The sequence below is a fragment of the Amblyomma maculatum genome, chromosome 5 (genome assembly GCF_055883805.1).
Source record: "Amblyomma maculatum isolate TAMU_Amacu chromosome 5, ASM5588380v1, whole genome shotgun sequence".
Classification (NCBI taxonomy): domain Eukaryota; kingdom Metazoa; phylum Arthropoda; class Arachnida; order Ixodida; family Ixodidae; genus Amblyomma; species Amblyomma maculatum.
The window spans coordinates 46,475,960-46,493,096 of record NC_139348.1 but is presented as its reverse complement, the minus strand read 5'-3'; the positions used below and the strand labels follow the sequence as shown (position 1 = coordinate 46,493,096).

At 46.7% G+C, this 17,137-nt stretch overlaps 1 protein-coding gene across 1 annotated transcript in view; it reads left to right on the top strand.

Annotated features, from left to right (window-relative positions):
• LOC146188235 (uncharacterized) overlaps positions 1 to 17,137 on the top strand; it is a 140,991-nt gene that overhangs the window by 118,241 nt on the left and 5,613 nt on the right. The window contains exon 2 of the mRNA XM_084603696.1: positions 10,851 to 11,145. Coding sequence (XP_084459822.1) covers positions 10,870 to 11,145 — 276 coding nt within the window. The 5' untranslated portion in view covers positions 10,851 to 10,869. The remainder of the gene's footprint in view (positions 1 to 10,850; positions 11,146 to 17,137) is intronic.

Below are 17,137 nucleotides of genomic sequence, written 5' to 3'. Positions count from 1 at the left end.
TTTAAACTGAGGGGTAGAACCAATACAAAATAGCAGAACTGTCAGTTACCCAAAGAGAGGCGTGACATGTTCGGAGCCGAGCTCCTGGGACACGACCGGGTGGTGGTGGCCACTCTCCCGCCTCCCGAGACCGACTTCGTTGGCGCCAGAAAACACTTCTGTCATTCCTTTCCCAGCATTATGGAGACACTTGCCGGAACCGATCGGAAAGGGGAGCACCACGGCATCAAGTACACAACGGCAATACAAACGGCAACAAACACCATTTCCACCCGCTGCGGGAAGGCAAGGGAAGTTCGCGTTGACCGTCTCTGATAAACGCGGCTGCTTTCACGTATGTCCGGTGGGCAAGTACTCCAGCGTTCTCCGCTGGTTTCAATCAAAGGCCCCCGTAACAATGGGTCAAGAAGGGTGATGAGCGAGCTCCACTCGGAAAGGAGGGAACCATAGGACGAGCTCCTCGCTGTCGATTCGGCATTTTAGTTTATGGCGCCCGTGGCGTGCGTGCGTGCGTGCGTGCGTGTGTGTGTGCGTGTGTGTGTGCGTGTGTGTGTGTGTGTGTGTGTGTGTGTGTGTGTGTGTGTGTGTGTGTGTGTGTGTGTGTGTGTGTGTGTGTGTGTGTGTGTGTGTGCAGACGTGTGCGTACGTGTCCGTAAGGGAATTTCATGTGAAATTGAACCGGTACTTAACGCCCCTCTTTCCAAGAATCAGTTGATTGTTGGGAACAGTGTACTGAATACTAAAAAAAAAAGAAGAAAAAGTGGCGTGCTTGGTTTCTGCACAGCTCTCTACGTAACGTTTCAAATCCTTAAACCATTTTATTTTGGATTTATTATTTGTTAGGGACACAGCCAAGAACGGTTATCAGGTTACATCTGCCATGTATACAACCAAGCATTGCAGTAGACTAATAAGACCTACCCGTCCTATCCACCCCTGCAGTCAAATGGCGTTCATTCAGTGCGAAGCCCTATAGCTGCTGTATGTGGGGATGTCATGCTGCTGCAACAACCATATGTTAGTGGATCTGGGGGCTGGTGGAGGTACGTACCGCTCTACTGTCAACGTCTGGCTCAAAACCACAGGCTTGATTAAATCAAACACTAAATGACCATTGCTACTGGAGCTGCCCCCGGAAAGCCAGCGAGGCAGGACCGGTTTTAGTATTGCGCATTCTGTGTGTGTGTGTGTGTGTGTGTGTGTGTGTGTGTGTGTGTGTGTGTGTGTGTGTGTGTGTGTGTGTGTGTGTGTGTGTGTGTGCGTGCGTGTGTGTGTGTGTGTGTGTGTGTGTGTGTGCGTGTGTGTGTGTGTGCGTGTGCGTGCGTGCGTGTGTGCGTCCGTGCATACGGGCATTTCATTACAAATTGGCCTCGTCGCTTCACAGCCCTCTGCTCAAGAAATATAGGCATTCTTGTATCGCTTTGAGAATACAGTTTGCGGAGTCCGTACTGTTTTGAAAACGATTTTGCCTCAGACTTCGAAGCAACTGCACGGGTTCTATATGGGCGTAAGTTATTCTTTCACCTGTTTCTGGACTCTGACCTGATGCAGGTGGTTTTTCTCCTCTTGATGTGAGTGCTTGGAGGGGGGTCCAAAAGAACGGAGACGTCTCGATGTTATCATCCAAAGCAGCAGTTCTGTTACGCGTCCACGTGAAGGTGCCCCTTTCATGGCTTCGTATGTCTGCAGAGTAGTCATCGGAATTGGCCGCCCGCCTGGGTGCAATAGTTGCAGAATGTCCTCAACAAGCCCTACTTCTGTTCTCATGAGATGTTGCCATTCCGATGTTTGACTTTGGTTTTGCGTGGGAGTGTATGAGCAAGCCCGCCTCCATGCCAATTTGCAAGGTTCGGAACATGTCGGCTGCGGAGAAACGCGGCGAGCCGTCTGCATCTTCAACCGGCCTTCAGTCGCAACGACACCGTGAAACCGCATCCTCAGTGGAGGAATTCGTTCCTTCAAACCACTTTTCTACGAATCTCGACTTTAGCGTGCATATTCGCTAGTCAAATGTTTTCTTTCTGCTTTTTAAAATTCTATATAGCTTTGTTTGTAATCGAATTGGGGATAGCTAATGCAGGTTAGGTTTACCTCACTGCTATGCACAGAGGGGGGGGGGGGGGGGGGGTGTTATAAAGGCGCTTTCCAACTGTTCAAATTGTATTTATTGTCTGAAATCACTATCTTTAACTAAATGTTCACATTGAAATGAGCAATTTGTTGCCAAATTAAGATTGTTTAAAGGTGCTTGAGGCGGTTGCCAGCAGCGCGCAATGTGTTTCGCTCGTCTGCAGCGAATATTTCATTTTTTAGACACTGGCTCAAGTTAACTTGGTCGGCCAGTATATTGAAACACGTAGTGTATATATGAACTGCGTACTTCAGCTATGTCACTAAATCTTTCGAAAGCAGCACATTCTGCAAGAAGTTTATCTTCCATGCTGAATGACTTCTGTGGTGTTCGCTTTCCAGTGGCCTCCTTGAAAGTGGCTCACGCGTGAAAGAGGTCGGAATATTTATTGATAAAGTAGTCATGAATGAATCGGTCTCTGTTGTGCACGCAACTAGACGCGAGCGAGGGCGAAGGGCCGTTGTTTTCTGGCACACTTTAAAAGATGGATCGATAGGCGAGGTCCGGCACTACTGAGGCGCCGAGAGTTGACAGTGTCGCTGTAGCGCCTCCGCCTCGTTTGTTCTCCTGCACTCGGCCTAAGTTTTCTTTTTTTAGGTTGTGCATTCTTTTCTCCTTTTGTCTGGAGCGGTGCTGTCTGTCGAACATATGTACGTGTGGCTGACGGCGGATATAACCTCCAGACAACTGAGTTATTTTATTTTTCTCTCATAACTCAGCCTAGTGGCCTTGTCTTAGCGATAGCAGAAAAGGGTTTTTCAAGGGCGACCTTCAAGCCACTCTCTCGGCCAGAGCTGTTGGTTTAAAAGTTTTGGACTGGCCGACACACCCAGCATTACTGGACGCTAGGAAAGGGCCGGGGTGGTGACAGGAGTTGTTCGACATGTTTTCGAAGGGAGATCGGTTTAGCCGTACGTTAAAGCTTGTATCGACCGCGTCTGATGTATGTGCCCTGCAGACACGCTACCGAATCGAGCTCAGATGAGAAGGCTTGAGAAGTTGGCTTCCTTATTTGAAATGGCGTACTAAAAAAAAGAAATGGAGTGAGAGGGGAAGATATAGAAAGGTATTTGCGGATGTGCTGAGTACCAGATTTAGCAACCAATTTTTTACTGAACATCAAACATGTCGAATGGACGTTGTTTGCACCGAGCTTTGAGAGAAACATTTTCTGCATAGCAGAAAATTCCAGATTCTACAACTTCACATCTAAAATTTGCGATGGGGGCCATAGCGGCCGACATAGCGACAACTCGAAGGACCGTCTTGGTCCTTCGAGTTGTCGCTATGTCGACCAAAAATTAAATATTTTTCCCAGTAGTCGCAAAAGGTGGCGACTCTTTCCTTTTTTTTTTTCTCTTAAAGAAATGAAAGCGACCTAGTAAAACTCTAGCGAGCGCTCACTCGACGACGTGTGGCAGAAAAGTACTAGCTTCTTCGGACCGAAATGCCCCGCCTACCGGCGTTTAAGACAGCCGTAATTGGAGCTTGCATCGCCCAGTGGGCGATTTAAGCTGCCATACTTAATTACACGGTCACCAGGGCGTACTGGGCTTCTGTAGGCCGCATTAGATTTTCCATTGAAATTGGACGCGAATGCTCAGAAAGGCGTATAGAGCGGGATTGCAGGGCATGTTAGGATACGCGTCGTTTTGAAAACTATCGCGTCTAATCCGTGCGGACGTTTATGGTTTTTGTTTAGTTATTATGTGGGGGGACTATAGTTCCAGTGCTGTATGTGACATGGAGGTGTAGTGGTCGTGTAGTGGAGAATTCTTATGAACTTTTACCACATGGAGCTTTCTAGCACACACTGCCGTTGCACGATACGAACGCATATTCGCCTTTCAGCCCTGGTAGAAATTCGGTCGCCGCAGGCAGGGCTTTATCGCTTGCTTCAACGCAATAGGTCTTCACTGATAATACCAGCTCCGAGCAGCCTAAGATGTTTGCGTGAAGCTTGAAAGTTTTATTGAAGTTCGTTAACTTTGCAGTGGCGGAACAGTGAAATCACCCTATATGTTTGAGACGTGTGTCAACGGGAGCGTGGCGAGCGTTATGACGAAAGGAAAGACATCTGCCATATACCAGGGATTCATTTCTGGCAACTGTACGTGCGGGCAGAGAACTTTTGTCCTTAAACCTCTGAGAGACCTCACAGTACAGCATCTTCTCTAATGTCACGAGGGACCCAGTATTAGTTCTTGTTTAGAGTTGCTCTATAATACAGGAATTAGGGTTCCCAGTTTGTTTTATTTGGGTGCCTATGAACAAGTGGGTCTAAAGCGTCCATGCATTGCACAGTGACCAACATCTCCAGGTGAACTGGCACCTGACTATCTAGTGGAAATGCGGCAAAACAGATTGGTGTCCGCGTTCAACTCACAGCGAATGCGTTACGAATGTTGAGAAATATGAGCACTTGATCGATACTCTGTTAGCATTTGCCTGAACATGTGATTGCGTAGTGAAGGCTGCAGAGCGTGGCATAACTACTGAATGACTCTTGCCGCACTCAACGCATCCCGACGTAAGGCATCTAAACGCAAATGCGCCCTGCGAAAAATAGTTTAGTTGCGTCAAGGAAGACAAGAAATCTATTTCTCCCCAGCGGCCCCAGCAGCTATCAGACTAAATTGAAAAAGAAAAATCATTTAGGCTCAAAACAAGAAGAGAAAAACTGCGGAATGAAAAGGTAGTGTTCAAGCACTATCACCCTGGAAGCAATGAACAATAATTTCAGAGATATCATTACGAAGTGTGCGGTAGAAGTAGGCGGTAGGATAGTTAGAGAGGATACCGGTAAGCTGTCTAAGGAGACGAAAGATTTGATTAAGAAACGCCAGAATATGAAAGCTTCCAATCCAACAGACCAAATCGAATTGGCCGAGATATCAAAGCTAATCAATAAGCGCAAGGTGGCTGATATAAGGAAGTATAACATGGTCAAAATCGAGCATGCTGTAAAGAAGGGGGGAAGCCTTAAAGCGGTAAAGAACAAATTGGGCATAGGCGAAAACAAGATGTATGCGATAAGAGATAAGGCGGGCAACGTCATCACCAATATGGACAAGATAGTCAAAGTAGCCGAGGAGTTCTATACTGATCTCTACAGCAGCCAAAGTAGTCAGGACCGTAACGAGATTGGCGGCAGGGAAAAACAGTCAGACGTTCCACCAGTGACGAAGGACGAGGTCAAGAAAGCATTAGAATCTATGAAAAGGGGGAAATCAGCTGGAGAGGATCAGATAACTATAGATTCGCTAAAGGACGGGGGAGATATCGTGCTAGAAAACCTGCCCACCTTGTATACGCAGTGCCTGGTGTCATCGACGGTACCGGAACCATGGAATAATGCAAACATTATCCTCATTCATAAGAAAGAGGACTCTAAGGACCTTAAAAATTACAGACCAATCAGCTTACTGTCTGTTACGTATAAGATATTTACTAAGGTAATCACTAATAGAATCAGGACAACCTTAGACTGCCACCAAGCAAAGGATCAAGCAGGTTTTCGGAAACGGTACTCTACTATCGATCGTATCCATACCATCAATCAAGTGATAGAAAAATGCTCGGAATATAACCAGCCCTTATACATAGCATTCATTGGTTACGAAAAAGCATTTGACTCAGTTGAAACATCGGCAGTGATGCAGGCATTGCGAAATCAGGGGGTAGACGAGCCGTACTTGAAAGTGCTGGAATATATATATAGTGGCTGCACAGCAACCATAGTTCTGCATAAAGAAAGTAACAAAATTCCCATAAGGAAAGGTGTTAGGCAAGGAGACACATTCTCCCCAGTACTATTGACAGCTTGCTTAGAGGAAGTATTCAGAGACTTGGAATGGGAGCAGTTAGGGATAAGGGTAGATGGAGAATACCTCAGTAATCTGCGATTTGCTGATGACAATGCCTTGCTAAGCAACTCGGGGGATGAACTGCAAATAATGATTGATGACCTAGACAGGAAAAGTAGAAAGATAGGCTTGAAAATCAGTATGCAGAAGACTAAGGTATTGTTCAGCAGCCTCGGGAAGGAACAGCAGTTTACATTAGGTAGCGAAGTACTGAAAGTAGTAGGCGATTATGCCTACTTAGGACAGGTAGTAACCGCAGATCCGGACCATGAAAAGGAAATAAGAAGAATAAGATTGGGATGGAGCGCATTTGGCAAGCACTCGCAGATTATGACTAGCAACTTACCGGTATCCCTCAAGAGGAAGGTATAGAACAGTTGCATCTTACCTGTACTCACCTATGGGGCTGAAACGTGGAGGTTAACCAAGAAAGTTCTACCTAAGTTGAGGACAACCCAGAGGGATATGGAACGCAAAATGGTAGGGGTAACATTAAGAGATAGGAAGCGTGCAGAGTGGGTCAGAGAAATAACTCAAGTTACCGACATTCTAGTGGAAATTAAGAAGAAGAAATGGACATGGGCAGGACATGTAGTGCGAAGAGAGGATAACTGATGGTCGCTTAGGGTAACAAACTGGATTCCAAGAGAAGGAAAGCGCAGCAGGGGGCGGCAGAAAGTTAGGTGGGCGGATGAGGTTAAGAAGTTCGCGGGGGTCAAGTGGATGCAGCTAGCACAGAACCGGGTCAAGTGGAGAAATATGGGAGAGGCCTTCGCCCTGCTGTGGGTATAGTCAGGCTGATGATGATGATGATGATGACTATCACGTCTAATCTTAAGACGAAGCGTAAGCTTCCCACACATTTTATTGGTCCTGCACCTTTTGATCTGGTAGCGAAACCCAAGGTGCCCGTGCGCTGGGCTGTGTAATCCTTACTCAGATTGTCGAAATTTGTTCAGCCCTCCACGACGACACCCATTACAGCAGATGTCTCCTTGGCGCCTTAAACCCTCTAAACTATACTAAACCTTTTCAAGTTGCAAATATACCTCTACATGACTACATTATTACGAGTGAGAAGAACCAGTTTAAACCGACGTTGATGTCGCTTATGACAGGCGAAAAAGTGGTGTTTTTGTGGAAGTCTACAACTTTCTGTAGGCGCGCACCTACCGAGAAAAACGTACCCAGAAGTAAAAAGTCTCCATAGCTTCCGTTCTAGGCTTAGTGCAATATTTTCATCACCATGTTGGAATATATGCAGTTCCGGTTATGAAAACGAACCACATGCGACATCCCTTCAGACGCCATGCAATTCCGGGAGTCTGTTTTCTCATTCGCTTTTCCCATCTGTAAGCTCGCGTAATTCTATATTCTGCCTCCGTTCCGCAGGTGTCGGAGACAAGCGACTCCCGTCCTCGTATCCGTCGTTGTAATAGCGTGTCCGTGGGCGACACGCGGCAGCTCTGGCGAGTGTGCGTGCAGACGTTCTGACTGCGAGCGCAGACGCCAGCTGTTCTCGACCGTGGCCTTTGTTTCTTTTTATTTCCTTTGTTAACGTGAATCACTTCGAGTGACCCGGACACGGTGGCTGCTGACAGCCGCGCTATAAGCTCGCAAGCGGCATCAGACCCTCTCGGTCGCCGGCGCCTCTCATTGGCACTTGCACATTTCTGGCTCGGCGTGGCCCATCATACGGGCCACCAATACGTATTGTTGAGAATTGATCGTTTAATCCAAGAAGCCGACCGTACGGTTATGTGCTCGAATGCCGTTTAGGTGGGACATTACTATTTGGTCTCGACATGTGAACTGAATCATATTAGAAATAATTACAAATAAGTATTTAAAACACTTGCAGAATGTGAATATGTGGCCTGCTTCAAAAGTATATAGCCCTAGCGTTTGGTTGAGTCCTGGAGCGTGGCTAGTTTTCCATATTTAGCTGTATACCTTACTCTCGCGATAACGGAATGACCTTTGTCGCCTGTCCTGCTAAGCATTCAGCTGCTAGCTTTCTTCTGACTGTTCGTGCACCAAGATCTGAGCCACGCAGCGCTATCCTGCTTTTCCATATACTGTAGAGGCCCAAACCATTGCAAGACGATGTTTATTTATTAGTTGAATTTATTTGTTTATTTGTTATGAATTTATTCATTTTTTCCAGATACCTTGATGGTCATTTGGTGAGAGCTTTACATGAGGGATCTGGGGGGGGGGGGGGGAGTTAGATATTTCGAGGGAGCCCCCCCTCGACATGTGAACTCTATCATATTAGAAATAATTGCAAATAAGTGTTTAGAAAAGGTTTACGATCTGCATCTTTTTCGCGGAGACTATATACCGTCGGAACAAAAATGACACACAGGCAGGTGGCGTGAACCGGAACGCTGGGCCTTCGCTGCTTGGCGTGGCGGCATGGTTTTCGGGTGTTCGTGCTTTCCCGCTGGGTGGCGGTACGGTGTTCGGGCTTTGACGCGAACCGCGTCATGCCTCGCGGGCTGTGAGCCAACTGAATGCTGGTCAGCTTACATTATGACCATCCGAAGCTTAACTAGCGATAAATATTCATGTTTAGTAGAACACAGCGTTGTAATTATGGTTTTAAATTATGGTTATTGCTACCCTTCACCTTCCAAGCGCGCTTTAATTATGGGAAATAATTTGAGGCCCGTCGGACAGGACCAAGAGCATAACGAGACATAAAAAAAAAAGAATCTCTAGAGACCGCATAGAAACAATGATTGACTGTACCGCGCAACATTTTATCGCAAACTACTATACGAAAGACTCGTTTTAACATAAGGACAGCGCGAAACAACAGACACGGGTGCAAGGCTTGCTGGTCAATTATCAACGTCTTAATCAAACGCATTCGAAATATGCAGTAAACTCCTGACGTGGTTTGCGAATGCCGGATGACGCGGTGCCACATTATTGAATCGAGGAAACCGATTTGCGTTCATGGTCGATGCATACAGGTTTAGCAATATGCTGGTATGGCCGGAGTGTCCAGACACATCTATCTCCGAAGACGAACGTCATTTTTTCAGTAACCGCCTCATGTGCGGCTAGTATAGTGGTGATATTATGCTGAGTAATCTAGTAGTGGTATCAGTTTTTGCTATTGCGCAGGCACGTACGGCAATGTATGGTTTTTCTTCCATCAGAGGAGTTGGTTTTTAGGTTGGACCGTTTTATACTACGTTTCATCGATTATCAGTTGAACTACGTGTGTATAACACGCATGAAATGACAACTCAGTACGTTTTTAGCAAACGCGGCCGCTATTGGCAAGATGTCGTTAGCATTCCCTGATATGGAAAATGGCACAATGAATGACTGACCAGGCTTTTGTAAATAATTCTAGGAGTGGGGATTGAAATTGTTGCAACACTGAAGTGGCAGTAAGCGTGCATGAATGAGGTCGATATAAATTGCCAAGCAATTGAGTAGAAATGATTACATAATTTATTGTGGAACTTTTGAAATATTTAACGAATAAATCTTCCAGGTCCAGTAAAACATCCTAAAGCCGTCCACTGGAAAATATGGTTGAGCACAGAGTCTCTGGTGCTCCCACAGAAGGAGAGAAAAACGAGAGCTACTAGCGCAAGCCTTATAACGTGCGAGGGGTATTGCCGGATATGTCCTCTACAGAAGTACGAACCGACGGCAAGCGAGTATATGCAAGGTTCTAGTAAATCAACGTCACCGCAAGGCTACGGTAAGGTTTGTCAGATTGAGCCCACATCTTCAGATATAATTTTGCGTTATGATTTCGCACAGCGAGAGTCATCGTCACTTCACTGTGCCGAGATACCTACATCCGCCTGTATTTCAGGGGCACATTAAATGCTGTAATCGGCGGTAGAAAGCACACGGAATCGGCTGTTGGTAACGCTGAAAGTGGGGCATTTTGAGGAGGGTGATGGTAGTGACGCCAAATGTAACCGTTGCACTGAGAGCTGATTTGGTGAATAATCTGCTACCGCATTCGATGAAACACCGCAGTGCCTTAGAAAGCGCACTTCTTCCACGTGACAGGAAACGAGAATCTGCAGAGACCGCCTCAGAAGACAATTCCTTGCCGTTTCGAGGGACGATAGAATAGAAAAGAAATCTGTGTACAGTTGCCTTCCGAAAGGGTCCAACGAATCTTCTACAGAGCTGAACGAATGGGATAATACTCGCAAGGATATCTTTGCAGGGAAACGAGTGGAACATCTAAAGACAGTGTCTGCGAATAAATCTCGACCGTCAACTAATTGCCAGTGCCCCCAAAGGGATCTCTTGTAACGAGTGTGTGATTGGGGAAGCTTTTAGCGAGCAGACCGTTTATTAAATTAGTCGGTAAGTGCCTCGCACTGGATGGCAGAATCTGGAGGTGAAAGAAATAGAAGATCGAACTGCTACTTCGCTTCTCTTTGTTTATTACGACCGTGATGAAGTATCACAGAAACACACCCATTACCATATCTCGCATGCATTGTGGATACTTCGAGGCTTGTAACTGCACCAAGGCGACGTGGGATGGAAAATAAGGGCTGGCCACCCCCTCCCGCCCGCTGACAAAGCGCACATTTAAATGCCGTATCTCTGAATTGCGCCCTCTAGTCGAAGCACTTTATATTGCTTCGTTATTACTGGTGGTAATGTAGGTTCTGGTTTGGCGACGCCAGCTCATCTGCAGTTTCGACAGACGTGCTAGTTGAGCTACCGCATTGTGAATTCTAAAACGCCTCTTTTCTTTCACGTGATCGCTGCAACAATCGCTTTCTTCGTGGCTTTGGTTTTACGAAACTGACGGCCGCATTTGTATAGCTTGCCTTTGTCTTCCTCTGCCTTCGCAGGTCGAAGGATAGGTGCGCCATGCGGCGTCGACGCAGCCTGCAGCTGCTGGGCTGGCTCTGCCTGGCCGCGGTAGCCACGCTGGCGTTGCTCGGGGCGCCACCCTGGCCCACGGGAGGGGGCGACTACGCGGGCGGGGCGGCACCGGCCGAGCTGACGCGACATCCCTTCTGGACCTACGATCCTGCGGTCCAGGAGCCCAGGGACCCTGGACAGCTGTGCTCCCTGCCCGTGTTGCACCCGCTGCATCCCAGCGTGTGGCCGCACCTGAAGCCCACGGTACCCATACGATGCAAGGTGAGCGGAATGGGGGCGTGTCAGCGGAGCGCTGAGCAATAGGGCCAAAATTCTCGAAAATCCGCGCCAGTTAGTTAGAACCCGCAATTCAGTGGCGACGGCTGGGTTACGACAGCTAACACGTCATTCCAGTTGTATCTTGTCGGCCAAAACTGCAGTTATAATAGCTTCGATGAGTGTTGTGCAAGTGGGGCTAAACCAATAACCCGGACAGCAGAGACCAACGGCCCAATATTGGTACGGCGTTGGCAATGCACTGGCCTTATTTTGGGCCGCATATTTTCATTACAGTACCAACATTTGATTAGTAGTTTGTGCTGCTTGGGTTTATTACACTTGCTGTTCAAAATAATCCATGTAAAAGCGGTTGAAAGCAGGAGCAGGCGCCATTGTTTGGCTCAAATGCCATGGGAGATTCTATGAAGCCGGAGTGATCTAGGTGACATGGGCCATTTTGTGGCAGGGAGAGAATGCACGCAGGTGTGCCGCGCTCATACGAACACGTCATTTCAGCGGGCAGTTAGTGAAATGTGAAGTGGTGATAACACCTTTGCACGGTCCTATGAAGTGACTTCAGGGTACCGTCACGCTAAGTGCAACTTGCAAGGCGCCGTCCATGAGTGGGCACGTTAGTAGTACTACAATGTGTTTAAAGAGTATGCACCACGAATATTTAAAAATAGGCTTTTTTTTTAGGAAGAAAGAGCGCAATTTCTGCAAAGTGATACCTGTGTTGGCGGATGGCGGAAAACACTTTAATGATACCAAATATTATGCACGCAACGAAAATCCAATAGGGTACTTTCAACTACTACGATGAAACACTTGTTTCCATCAGATTTATAGCTGACGGTTTGTAATGGCCATTTTGAACCCGTAATTACTGTCAGCTCATGTGCCCAACAAATCATGGCCATTTATCGCGTAATTTGATTTTCTTTTGAACTGGGAAACTTTGTCAGCGTTGAGCTCTTATGTGGGCCCTATACTAGATGGCTTCGAGTCTTTGTCTCTCGGTGATCTTGCGAGTCCACTTAGTTGCCTGGATTTGCGCTTACATATCTGAGCTGGCCAGTATAGCTTCCGTTCTGGAGACGAGACTGGTAGTAGGTCCACCGATGGCGGTGCCTTTTTGCACATCCGTGAAATGTGGTCGTATCCGGCTATCTCACCGCATTCTTTACAAGTTGAATTGTAGTGTGTTGGGTGTGCTAGTTTCGACGGGCTAAACAAGGCTTGCGAGTGTAGCCGCCGCCGAGTTACCTCCTACGTTTTGTTGAGCTTCTTGTTTGATGGCGAATATAGCCAACTTCTAAGCTTAAAGTGATCACTGTAGTCATTAAACGATATGAGTGCATTGCTCGAGAAATTGTCGATTCAACCCAGCTCGCTGGTCGGCCGGCATAACCTCGGCCTATACTGTTAGCCAACTTGTTTCCAATGTTACCGGAGTGTCCCGGGAACCATGTTAGTTATATTTCTCTTTGAGTCCAGCTTTGATGTCCTAGAATTCGTTCTGTCTCCTTGGCGATCATGCCTCTCTCGAAATTGTTTATACCGACTTTGCAGTCACTAATTAGGGTCACTGCTTTGGTGCTGACCATTGCCAAGGTGATAGCCACCTCCTAAGCGGTTCCTGAGTTCTTGGTTTCATCGAGCCTATCAATAATGAGTCTACTCAAGCAGTGTGATCCGAGAGCCTTCTAATTTGGCTACAAATTCCTTTGCTCTTCCTCCTCTCTTGTCTTCATGAGAACAGGTTGCATGTTTCTTTTGGTAGCGCTTTATTAGTGAGTACATTTCTCATTTCGGTCGGCAGTTTTACCTCTGCGTTTTGTTCCGGGATTCTATCCCCTAGTACTAGGTTATCCAGGGCCTTCCATCACGTCTGTGTGGTTGCGAGCCTCCTTAACTGTGATTTAACGCGCCTAGCAAAGTTCCATGTTGTTATTGGTGTAGACTCCCAATTTAAGGAGTCCTTCCATAGGTGTTCAGTGGGGTAGCCCCAGTGCTGCTTTATATATATGCCTTCCTTATGATACCTTCTATTTTGTAGCTTGGGGTAGGGGATGACGTAGGCTATTCTGCTTATCACTAAATGCCTGAACCGTTCGGTACAAACTTTACTCTTTGACTACACGTATGTTATCAACTTGGTTGTCATGCTAATTATCGATCTCAGTCTGTTTATTGTTCCTGTGTTTTTTTATATTGTCTTCGAATATTATTCCCAGGACCTGATTTTGAACACTCTGGTTACCGATGTCGCAGTGACTTCTACCAAAATGTCTGCTGCGTTGATATCGTGTTTTATTGCCCCCCTCTCCCCTGATCACCAGAAGCTCAAATTTGCTCGGTGAAAATTTGAACCCTGCGTGCCCATTCCGCGCGTATTCTTCAACGATGTCAATTGCCCGTAATCATCTATTTCCCCAGAGTTGCCTGTGTGTCCACATTGCAGTATCGTCAGATTATAGCGTATGTGTTATTCATTAACTAACAGTCTTCAGTTATGGCGGAAGGTTCTTTAATGCCAGGTTGAAGAAGAAAGGAGAGAGCGCTGTGACTTGTGGGTAGCACTAGTCCTCGAGTTTAAATGTCACCGACGTGATGTCTCCTAGATTTATTTGTGATGTTCGTTGGGTTAGAAAATCCCTAACATAATTGTGAGTGCTGTTTCCAGGGGCAGTCTCCTACATATTAGTATGCCTTCGTGTTTGATATTGCCAGATGATCTATGCATATCGATGCCCAGTATAGGTTTTGCACACCCTTCGTTGGGTGGCTATGTCCTGGGCCGAAAACTTCTTTCTGAAAGTTAGCTTTGTTTCGGAAAATACATCCTTTTCTTTGGCATATTCTTGAAGTCTGTCTGATATTACATTCTCCATTAGCTTCTACAGGCACAAAGTTAGCGATATCGGCCTCAGGGTGCCTTCTTGAAATTTCTTCTGTGGTTTGGGAATAAAGATCACTTTATGATGTTTTCACTCTGAAGGTAGTCTTGCCTTGTTTTCCTGCCTCATTTCGAAAGTCTAAGTGCCGGTACCGATTCTAAAGCTAAGTTATTCAACATTTTATTGGTGACTCCATATGCTTCCGCCAGCGATGTGGTTCTTAGCTGTCTCATTGCTCCCCATACTCCCGCTATGGAGATGCCCGTATCAAGCTCGGTGTTCTATGGTCCTCGGTATGTTGTAGATGAGCCCCCTTTATTTTAAGGTCTCTGTTATTCAGTTCCTCTATGAGGTTTTCGGCCGTGGCCTAGTATTTGGGAAAAAATCTTCCGGTAGTTGCGGTCTTTCTAGTGTGTACGTACACACGACTTTAATTCTTTCAACCCACTCATTGCGATCCGAGATTTTGGAACGGTTCTTTCCGTGACTTTTCTTAGAGTATCCTAGTCTGTGAGCTTCGTTTTGTGCAGCGTCCTCTTCAGCAGTCTGGTTTGTGTTTCAGTCTCGGTGATATAGTGATATCGCCACCCAAGATGTGTCTTGCATTTGACCACGCCTCGTCCTCTAGGTGTCTGCCTAGCTTCAAGTCTGAGGACGAGTCTACACTGATTCTCTTGCCTATCATCGAGGGGCCGTGTGGGTTGTTTAGTATTGTGAGTCTTAAGTGCTGAATTTCCGTTCATAGTTGGTTCCCTTCTGGGGAGGCCGTCCTCACGCGGTCGTTTTGGCTTCAAAGTGTTGTAGAGGGAGCAGGCACCGCGGCCGGACTGGATGCAGCGGCGAGCGCGCCCTTTGAGACCGGTCCTGGTGGCACATGCGTCGCGAACTGACGCCATTTGATGGATGCGCGCGCACAGAAAGCGCGAGATCGTAAAGGTGGCCCGCGAAAGTGTCAGATTGAGTCCCCCCCAGAGTGGCAAGGGCTATCGCTCTTTAGAAATCATAATGGTTTCACTATTAATAGTTAACAATGATCTCAATTTCAACCACCTGTTCTTATGCGGCTAAAAAGCTAAATATGTAATATATTTGATTGAATTACCAATTACTGCAATTCATTTCTTCTATGAAATCCGCCATCGCTTATTTTCTCTTCATGAATGAGCCACGTTTTTAACTCAAAGAGCCTATTTTGCAAACTAGAGGCGGTCTTAACAAATACGCATGGCGTAGTGAATGAAAGCACAATAACACTACTTTTTGCACAAGCGGAGTGCACGCAAGAACCTTTCCCATTTTCATATACTTTTTTTTTTCTGCACAACTAAAATGCCCCGAATAGTAGGGGCATTACATGAGGTGAAATGAAAAGCAACACGAATTACTAATACAATGAACGACATTTTGGCTTAAGAAGACTTAAAAGAGAAACGATGGTGGTGTGGAGTGCGGCTTTGGCAGGCACGCCATTACAGACTATTGCTGTTAGAATAAAGAAAGAGTGCCGGTGCGCAGTAGTACGTGAGTAGTACGTAATTTCGAACAGAACCATCCGCGCATGTGTAGTAGGTTGCCTCAGTGAAATCTGTTGCGGTGAAAAAGGGAAGATCTGAAAATGTCTGTAGTCCATTCTGTCTGTTGCTATTCATATCGCGAGGGATAGTGCGGTGCGCTGGCGCCAATCCAATCTCTGCAGGCAGCGCTGGAGCGTCAACGCAATAGGGACGGCGAAGGCAATTGCGAAAGCGCTCCCCATTTCGCGTGATCGCGAGCATTCGGAGACGATTCTCTTTTGCCGGCGTGAGTGATGCCAACAGCTATTGTAACGCCGGCAATCCTGATCACGTGTTTAATATCCATTGCTCTTCTGCAGTAAGAGAGGTCTCGCAATGTGGCTCGGAGAGTGCGTTCACCCCGAAGGCGGACAAGAGCGGCTTGATTCACCTCGCTTGATCGAGCTCAGTCACGATATACTAGCACGTCCCATTGGCGCATCGGAAATGGAATGCCTTTTCACCCGATTAAGGACAGCGGGAATTGACCGCAGAGTTTTCGGGATATGTGCTCTTGAAAAGAAAACTATATCGCAGTCTACTGAGAAAAAAACAAAAACAAACTAGGCCAAAGCTGAAAGCTATGGTGTCAAAATAAACGTCTGGGTGGTCGATACCTGTTCCAGTGTGCAAAATTAAGTGACAGCGCACAAAAAATCGTAAGGCATTTTTTCACTGCTGCCTAAGCGGTGGTGCTGAAAGTGTTAAAGGACGTGATGGTTATCCTTAATTTGATTGTGCTGCTGTGCGAAGTACTTGCGGTCGACATGTATTGATAAATGATAACTGCGTCTTCAATTTGTGATGCCACTTGATGTAATTAGGAAAAAGGGATATATATACGCGCTCTTCTCGTTTCCCCGAAAATTGTGTACCGTCACACGGGTTTTTGTCGCCACACTGCGACCTTGGGGATCGTAGCTTTCACACACACACATACACGCACACGCAAACGCACACGCGCGCGCGCACACGCGCACACACACACACACACGCACACACACACGCACACACACGCGCACACACACACGCACACACACACACACACGCGCACACACACACGCACGCACACACACACACACGCGCACACACACACACACACACACACACACACACGCGCGCGCGCGCACACACACACACACACACACACACACACACACACACACACACACACACACACACACACACACACACACACACACACACACACACACACACACACACACACACACACACACACACACACACACACACACACACACACACACACACACACACACACACACACACACACACACACACACACACACACACACACACACACACACATGCACTAAAACAACCGGGAACAACAATGTCATTTTGAGAAGGCCAGCATTGGTGTCGAAGGTATTCCACCAAAAACATTAAAGGTAGAAAGGAACACAGTACACAATGAAGATAAAAAATAAATTGCAAGAAATTAGAACTCTAGGTAGAAAAGAAGTTGTACAACGCAGATTAAAATTTTCCTAATTCATAGATGGCTGAAATGCGGAGTGC